Source organism: Oculina patagonica, chromosome 9 (genome assembly GCF_052425735.1).
Source record: "Oculina patagonica isolate OP01 chromosome 9, crgOcupat, whole genome shotgun sequence".
Taxonomy (NCBI): Eukaryota; Metazoa; Cnidaria; class Anthozoa; order Scleractinia; family Oculinidae; genus Oculina; species Oculina patagonica.
Genome location: NC_135766.1, coordinates 2,691,578 through 2,700,787, shown reverse-complemented (window position 1 = coordinate 2,700,787; position 9,210 = coordinate 2,691,578). Strand labels below are relative to the sequence as shown.

At 38.1% G+C, this 9,210-nt stretch overlaps 1 protein-coding gene across 1 annotated transcript; it reads right to left on the bottom strand.

Annotated features, from left to right (window-relative positions):
* Positions 1 to 291: 291 nt before the first annotated feature.
* LOC144665303 (uncharacterized) lies at positions 292 to 6,940 on the bottom strand. The gene is made up of 6 exons (XM_078526526.1): positions 6,608 to 6,940; positions 5,358 to 5,507; positions 3,602 to 3,724; positions 2,594 to 2,928; positions 1,113 to 1,257; positions 292 to 951 (listed from the first exon to the last, which is right to left on the bottom strand). The coding sequence occupies exons 1-6, from the start codon at positions 6,915 to 6,917 to the stop codon at positions 947 to 949; spliced, it is 1,068 nt and encodes a 355-aa protein (XP_078382652.1). The 5' UTR covers positions 6,918 to 6,940; the 3' UTR covers positions 292 to 946.
* Positions 6,941 to 9,210: the final 2,270 nt, after the last annotated feature.

Below are 9,210 nucleotides of genomic sequence, written 5' to 3'. Positions count from 1 at the left end.
GTTTCTTTTTTTCTACTTTTTATCTATATGACTATTTATACATACTTAGGTACATTTTACTTAATTAGTATTTTTTGTCTAAATTTACTTTTGTCTTCTTTCTTAGTCGTGTACAACCTAACCAAGACAATTTAGTTTTTGTGTATCTACTCCTGAGCTCGTTTAGTTATTTCTATTCTGGGGAATTTTTTGCCAATTTTAGTTATTCTATTTTATGCTTTCATTTGTAAAAATGGAAATTTTCTGGGGTCTGCCGACAGACAGCGATCAAAAGGATCTTCTAAGTTCTTTAAATTATTCCAATACGAATTAAATATATTTATTAATTTGGAGATCAATTTCCACCATGGTCCGGACTTCTTCTGCTAGTATTGTGATCTAAAAAAATCGAAGAAGCCTTGGCTACATAGAAAAACGATTCTCCTAAATTTCAAAATTACAGAAGCACTCGTTATGAACACGAATTTATTTTTCACTCTTGTTCAAAGATGCATCGAAATGTTTCGATGATTCGGTGTTTTTTTTTTGTTTGCTTTTTTAGCCACCCTGCTAAAACGTTAAGGAAAAGTCTAATATACTTTTTTATCTCAACCCGAATAAGCGAGGTAGCAGGAATCGAACAGCCGATGTTCTACTTGTGTAGTAAGCAAAGTTACAACCACTGTTTCTCACTCGAACGTTAGGATGGTCACGTAAAGCAGTTTGCCAACCAGGTGAGAGAAACTTGTTCCACGACACTGAATGAAACATGAGTGGCATATACCCAGCCAGTAGCGATAGTTGCACAGTGGTTTTAAGAAATAAAGAAGTAGGCCATTGATTTCCAGCAGCGCCGTAGATGCCTTAGGCGCCTCAGGAACAAGTGATTGATTACAATAGGTGTTAGCAGCATCAACAGTGCCATAGGTGATTTTACTTTAAAAACTGCGCATGCTTTGAAGTCATTTCATTCTACAGAAATTAAAAGAGAAACATTTTCAGTACCTGACATCATTTTGATCGTATGTTTTGGCGAATTAATAATATTTAAAAAAGTGTTTGACTCGTAGGAATTCTCTACTTGAATTAAAAAATATAGAAAGAAATCCTAACTGTAAACAAATAATTCTTACCCGTTGGCTTATCGCTGTACACCTCCACTCTTAGGCAGTTCCACTCATGCCTATTGGTTGGATGAAAGCGGAGGTATCTTGCGGGAACGATAACTGCTAACTTGTGTTGGTCGATGGTATTACTGTCACCTTCCCTGTGAAATACCTTGAAGTACACAACAATTGTATAAACTTGCGGACGTGCTCTTAATTCGTCCTATCTACTGATGTACACGTCTTGATAGAAAACCAGAAAAAAAGGTGTTTGCCAACAGTTAACTACTAAGATCAAATTTTCACCCATTGCAATTTGAGGCGTTCAATATAGTATTAAACGAGATAAATGATCATCGCAGTGAATTTCCAATTTAAGCAATTAGAATAAAGAAACCTGAAAAAAAAATTCAGGGCTTCAACGGGATTCGAACCCGTGACCTTCGCGATACCGGTGCTACGCTCTACCAACTGAGCTATTGAAGCCACACATTGGCAGCAAGGTCAATTGTAAGTTCATATTTTCCCGTAAGAGGAGTGAACTGATGCAATGTATATGAAATGATTCATATATGAACTTCAATAGCACAGTTGGTAGAGCGTCGCACCGGTATCGTGGAGGTCACGGGTTCGAATCCCGTTGAAGCCCTGAATTTTTTTCAGTCTTCTTTATTCCAATTTGCTTAAATTGGAAATTCATTGCGATGATCATTTGTCACTCTCATATTGTTTCTTCGTGTGGAACATGAAACGAGACCCCGACGGCTTAAATTAAATATTGGCATTCTGTCTTGAACAACCTAACTGCGACCGAAATCCCTTATTTACACCCACAGAAGAACGATCAGCATACCCGTCCCTTTCATATGGTAGTCACATCCCCTGGGGCAAATAGCTGTACATATTGTCTTTCGAAGTTAAATAACAGCTATTGTGTTTATTATCCTTTAAGTCATTTGCAATAAATCTTCTTTGGTTAGGAGATCACGGACAATTCCAATGCAAACAAGTAGAATTTATTATGAAGTGAGCGTTATAATGAAACAATAACAATCTCAGTTAGGATCCCTGCTGTTCACTGGTGTTTTTTACTTTGTCTGCTCAAAAACAAATCAATACCACGCAATAATTGTGCTTAAAACCCTTAACGTGTTTAAATAAAGGATATGATGATGATGATGATGATGATGATGATGATGACGACGATGATGATGATGATGTTGATGATGATGATGATGATGATGATGATGATGATGATGATGATGATGATGATGATGTAACCTAGCTGTTCCTTGCAAATGGCTGTAGTTAAGAAAATACACAGCGAGTTGTTTTTCAGTGAGCTTCATTTTGGGAAAATGAGTTTTGTTTCCCACTACCCTTCACGTTATTCGTATAAAAAAACCGACCCTCGGTCCTTTCTGTACGACCTTGATCCGCTCGATCTTGGCCCGCCTACAAACCCAATACAGTCCTCGCACTTAACTTATAAAACACCCATGCATTACCTGATCTGCGCCGTTTCCATCTTTGTAAATAGTCCAAGTGTTTCCATCAGAAGAGTAAGACAGTTTGAAGTCTATAACCCATTCATTACCATTGACGTCTCCCTGAGTAGCAACAGAGCAAACCTGGATTTTTTTAGCAAAATCGACTTGTAGCCAGTCATTATTGCTGTCACGAATTGCCGAACACCATCCATCACCTCTGGTATCATGCAGTCGACCGTTGTAGGCTTGGTAACTACTATAATTAGTGGTGTGGTAGGACGAAGTTGTCATCTGATTGTCAGGAATTATATCAGGGGACGAAATACCAACAGGATATTCAGAGCAGTTTACCGCTGAAATAGTCAGAGAAAGCATGCAATTTTTGTAACTTCTGCTATGATATAAGTGACTTCCTTTTTTGCGAGATCAAATTTTTGCAATCAAAAAACGCGAGAAGGTCAAATTTTGGTGCGATTTCCACGCAACTTTTCAAGCATGCATTATTGTTTGTTTTTCGTTTTTTATAAATTTTTCTTTCTGTCTGTCTGTCTGTCTGTCTGTCTGCTGTCTGTCTGTCTGTCTGTCTGTCCGTCTGCCTATATGTATGTCAGTCTGTCTGTTTACCTTTCCATATGTCGGTCAATGAATCAATCGATCTGAAAATATTATGATGATCTATCGGTCTGTATACTTGTGTTCAATCCAATGTCATTCGTTTGCCCAGTCGGTCTGTTAGTCTTTATGCCTGTCAGTCTTAATTCCTATTAAGTAGTTGGTCTGTCTACCGTTATGTTGTCTGGTGGTCTGGTTGTCTGGTGTACAATTAACCAATGGCATCGATAAACATACGACGACCATAAATCCACCATGCATCTCGTGCAGTATTAAAATAAAAGCTGTATAAATGAGATCTAAAGCTAAACGCTTTTAAGGGTCGAGAAAAAAAAAATAGAAAGGCAAACCTCGTCTCTCTCCCAATCGATGACCCATTTCTCTGTTAAAAAAGCGAATATAACTCATATTTACCTGTGCATATTTGACCGTCTCCAGTGAACCCAGCATGGCACAAACACTTGTAAGACCCATGAGTATTTATACAGCTGGCATTGATGTCACAAAACCGAACATTAACACTACATTCGTCGATGTCTGGGAAGAGAATGAAAACATTAGTTTAATTAACCCTATTCAGACTGGGTTTTTTTGGACCTTCTGTCTGGGACCGGTGAGGGGAGGGGGTGGGGGGCGTTCAGAAGCCCCCCTGTGTAACTTCCAGAACATTTAAGCAATCACGATGAAACTTATAGGATGTATAATGTGTCACGTGGGATAATGACCTCATATGACGTGACAATAACATCCTGATGTCAAAACAGCTGCCATCTTGGATTAATTTTCATTTTTTTTTTTTCAAAACGCCAGAAAACCACCCAAAATTACTTCCAAGTAAACAAAATCAATAAAACTGTGCTTAAAAAACGTAAAAAGGTGAGAATAATTACATTAAAAATAACTTTCATTGATAGAAACATGGAAATTTCAAATTTGGGAAAACATGTCTGTCAAAACGCCGTTACCATGTCAAGTTTCTGACACAGCATCCTATCCTACCTTACCGTACCCAAATTCGCAAGTAGCCAATCAGAAGCGCGATCTACTGTCCTGATATCCTACGATATCAAGTCACTGACCTGATATGCCCCCATATCACGGTCACTTTGAAGTAAAGTAGTGTTACTGTAAGATGAATTGAAATGAGGGTTTTTACCAATAAAACAGAACCTCGTAATTTAAATTTAGCGGTGTTTAGCGGTCGTAAAAAGAGAAAAACTTTCCCGCCAAAACTAAAATTAAGCGCGCTCGCCAATTGCGCGATGTTTGCTGACGACGAGTATTGAGACATTTAGACTGAAAAAATGGAGTCGGAATTTCCAATTTTTTCGCTTAATTTTGATTTTGAAAATTTAGAGATTGAAACTCTAAACAAACGAGTGGAAAAAGAGGCAGAAGAGGAGCTTAGTAAAATTGTTGAAGACCAAGTCAACACAATTTGCAGTACGTACCTTGCAAGCATGGCTTCAAAAGAGCGATAAAAATAACTGGATTTTTGGCTGAATTTGGGTACGGTAAATACCTAATCGTACCTTTTTGGTACGCTTCGGCTGCATATCAGGCTCGTTTGGTCTCGCCATGGGTATTTTGGCTCGACTGCGTCTCGCCAAAATACGAACCATGGCTCGACCAAACTCGCCTGATATGCTACCGAAGCGTACCAAAAAGGTACGATTAGGTATAAAAATTATTCCTAGATAAATTTTAGATAATCTCACAAAGTTTGCCAGCGTTTGGTTAAATCTTGGAAAAAGTCATAAGCGTTCAAAATCACCTCGGGCCTCAGGGTTAATAGTTCTAGATAAAAATGAAATTTATGTCCGGGTGGCTGGAAATTTAAGAGTTGAAACATATCTTCTAAAAGAGGCTTTGTCATGGATTTTAACAAATTTTATTTTTTATGAGTTTAGTTGGATAATACTTATTTAAGAACATTTTACACCAAAACCGAAATCCCCGTGACGTAGCCCCATTAAAACTGCCGCAATTCTGGCTAACATGACAGATGGATACATCTAATATTGCATTGTTTTTAAAAATATGATTTTTTTTCTTTTGTAGGTCAAGCAAAGCCATGTGCTGCTTGTTTGAGGGGAGAGGGAAAGGGGGCGTGGGACACCGGATTTTCAGTGGTTCACATTGCATTTCTTAGTTGCAAACCGTAGCTTACCTTCTGTCTGCATGTCACAATGAGCAAGGACAACTTTGCCAGGTATGATAGAATCAAGCCAGTATTTGCCGCTGATTGCTTTTTCGCCTTCACTTGCCTTGATTTCGGTGCACGATTGAGAGGGCAACTCAGGAATAGAACCAAGGGGGACTAGAAACCAAAGAAAACGTAGTTTACTGAATCATTAACAAGTATCCTAGCTAAGATTATGCAAAAAATATAATTATATATAGTTTCATGAAAATTTCTCCATTTACCTTAATAATAGTAGTACCGCACCGTAATATGCAGGCTTTTGAAAAATTCCGTCACGGTACACCTGTGAGTCTAGATTTGAATGTGAGGCAAAATCACCCTGTGGGAGCTTGGGCCAGTGTATAAAATGATGTGTAATGCAGAGCACCCTCAACGGTCTCGTTTGCCTACCGCCCCTACGGGAAAAAAGTATCGTCGCCCTGACAACTATCGTCCAATCATAGCGTGAGGCTGCACGTGAAAGGCAAGGCTAATTTAAAATGCGTCCACTCTCTCTGGTTCAAGGTTTTGGAGAAAGCTAAAAGTTTGCAGACCATGGTTATTTTTTTCCGTATTTTTAAATCGCGGAGAGAGGCAGGCGAATCACAAATTTGCTGTAGTAAAAGAATGGTCTTCGAACTACGCCCATGCGAAGTTTTGGAGTGAGTGGATTAAATTAAAAGCAATTTTTTGGCTTAATTTTGTCGAACAGTGTTGCTTATCGAGCGTCGGAAGTGTTCACCCTTGCATTTATTTAGGTAAGAGTAAACTAAAATTAAAAAATATCGGTTAAATAGGGTTTAAATACTTTTAAACAGTCAAGAAACGACACATAGACAACATATGTTGTGAATTGAGAACTTTACCAGCGGTTTATTATATTTTCGTTTGATAATTTTTTTCGCATAAAGTTTCATACAAATCCTTATAATTTTGGCGCCGCCATTTTGACCGAGTTGTCAAATCGTGAGCCTGGGCCCCCTGTGGGCTGTCAAAAATGGCTTTGTCTCGCTAAACCATCGGAATAAACACCATAAAAAAATGGTACAGAACTTTCATGTTTAGCGAACTGTCTTCCACTGTCGACTTTGTAAAAAAGATTTTTTCGTAAAGAACTGTAAACCGTTTAGTTTTATTCAGTTTCCAAACGCAAGAGCATGAAATTGAAGGCAAAGTCTCTGACGTCATTTTGATATTGTTTTAGACTTAAGTATTTGCAGTCGTTTGCCTCTTACCTCTATTGGGCCAGTTTTTCACATAGAACCTGTCTTCATCCGCCACAAAACTTTCAGGCCTTGCTTCCTTAGTTCTGTTATTCAGCTCACAGATTTTGCCCGCTATGACGTAGTTGTAGCTTTGGCACGTGATTTCGCTTTCACAGAGAACTTGGCAATCGAACGGAGTTCTCACCACTGATGTCTTAAACTTGTGATCTTTGAGAGCTTGGCCATTCACCGACGCCACGGCAGGTTTGCATTTCCGACCAGCGGTCACAAGTAAATACATCCGAAATATCAAGCAAAGTGCAAAAGGTACAGGGAACATATTGCTCCTCCTGATTACGCAACGTGTAATGTGGAAGAGAAAGGATAATATGAGAATTTAAGAAAAAATGAAAAACTCTATTACATTATTTCAGTACCACATGTGGTCACATACATGTGGTTCGGAAATGTGAAAATGTGGAAGACTTGGCAAACAAAATTACAAGATAGTAAACAAGGGGGTAATAATTATTGAAGTTTCAACGCATATGCGACGTACACAGCTTAGCTTTTTAGTGATCTGACTGTTTTGACTTTTGTCTTGGGAGTAGATGATTTTCGAGTTTTGGCGAGAATTACGTTTGTGCACTACATTTCACGAGAGTAGCTAGGGATCAAGCATTGTTGCGTTCGACGAAGGAGAGCGCAAGCCTAATTTTGTTTTTGCGTCCTGTGTCTTTTGAGTTGGTATGCCTGTGTACGAGCCGTAATGCGCGCGCAAATGTATGGACACCAGATTGGCCGCCCCGATTGATTTTTGCAGGGGCAAATCTCGGCCGGGAAACTGGTAGCCACAGATAGCCTCGATTTCATGCAAAACAAGATGGCGTCCCAAACGGAGCTTAGGAACATTATTTTGCTTGAAAAAAAAGGGTTAAAAACGTGTTGCCAAAATTGTAATTTTGCCAAAAATGTCATGGAGAACATTAAAAGATTATCATCTAAGGTAGCAGAGTTCTCTTCAGCCACCGAACGTCATAAAAAGAGTGGAAATCGAGTAAGTCGATGCGTAGTTTCGTACGGAGTTCGTTCGTTGGGAAACCAGCGTATTTTCCTGCAATTATATGTTGCACAAAACTACAAATTGTTAGAATTAAATGCATCGAGAGTGGGTATAATACGGATCGAAATTGTTTTATCGCTTCTTTGAATTTGTGATATATCGTTATTCCTAGAAACACTAGACGTTTTGACGAGGAAATCGTTGTGTGAATGTAATATGCGTGAAGTGGATTACTGTGTGAATTATGTCTGTGGAATTTTAAATCGAAGTAAAACTATTTCCAGAAGTTTGTGGAAGTTTAAATCTCGTTTAGTGCCAAACGATAACAATAATTATTTTTGTGTAAATAATATTTCATTCATTCTATGTTTTTTGGCTCGTCACACAATCTTTCTCACACTTATCCTCCTCGCATTTAGTGAGGTATATGCATAGTAACTAACTTTGACCTAAGGCATACTACAAGTAGGCCGACCATGTAAGTTTTTTTGCCACTGCCTGCTAACTTTGGGTCTATCAGTTTTACCTATAGGTCGAACGCACTCCCCTAATCTCTGATTATTACTAGTTTTATTCCTTTATTCCTTGTTTCTTTTTCGCTTAAAATGTCAGAAAAAAAACCTGAACGTGAAGTTAGCTATTTTTCCCTTAAAAACAAACAAAATATACCCCTTGTACCAATCAAATAAGTCACCGTGTTTCCTTTGCTACCAAACCCCTGGGAGACCATAGCGTCAATAGTCAATAGCGTTTTAGTAATTGTCATCAATGATCAAAAACATATTATGACAAAGGAATGAGTGTGTCGCTTTCGAAATTTCGTCCAACGAACGACGTGAGAAACGACAAGAATTCCACATTCAAAAAAGTTCGAAGGATATACGATTCAAAACCGATAAAAATATTGACAGACAAAAGTTTCTTGATTGTGATCACGACGGGTCAGAATTTTTGGACTCCTTTCCCACGTCAGTTCTGCAAACTAGGAATTATATCTCGACAGCAGAAATGGCGTGTTGGCAAAAAATCTTGACTACCTTACAGTGTCACTTTCTAAAGATGTAAGACATGTATTATTGGCCAGAGGGTTATAAGTTAGCAAAATACGTGGAGTATTTTTACTTCTTGCACCTGTAACAAGATCTCCTACATAGACATAAATCATTAAAAAGCGGTAATTTATGTAAGACGTTTTTTAAATCTATTTTGAAGTTTGAAGCAGGTCAACCACAGTGAAATTTTCTGTTTTCCTCACCTTACCGTTACATAGAATAGGCCGTCGTAATGTTCTAATACAGTAAAAACCCGCATGTAAGAACCTAGGGATTTAAGAACCTTCTGGCAGAAATTTGCTTTTTTAATACCCCAAAATATAAGAACCTGTTTAGCCAAACAAATTTTAACATGTTCTTATATTTGGGGTTTAACTATTTAATTTATATATAATTTTTTTTACCAAAAACCAAAAAGATACTGCAGTACTGTATCATTGATAAATTAAGGTTGTTGGACTTTTGGCAACATGGGTACATTAATAAATATTTATAATGATCGAAGAACAGACCAGATT

Coding starts and splice junctions, on each gene's coding strand:
- LOC144665303 (XM_078526526.1), bottom strand. CDS start 6,917: ATGTTCCCTGTACCTTTTGCACTTTGCTTGATATTTCGGATGTATTTA. Junction 2,929..3,601: donor AGACGGTCAAATATGCACAG/GTAAATATGAGT, acceptor TGACTATTTCAG/CGGTAAACTGCTCTGAATAT. Junction 1,258..2,593: donor ATGGAAACGGCGCAGATCAG/GTAATGCATGGG, acceptor GTGTACTTCAAG/GTATTTCACAGGGAAGGTGA.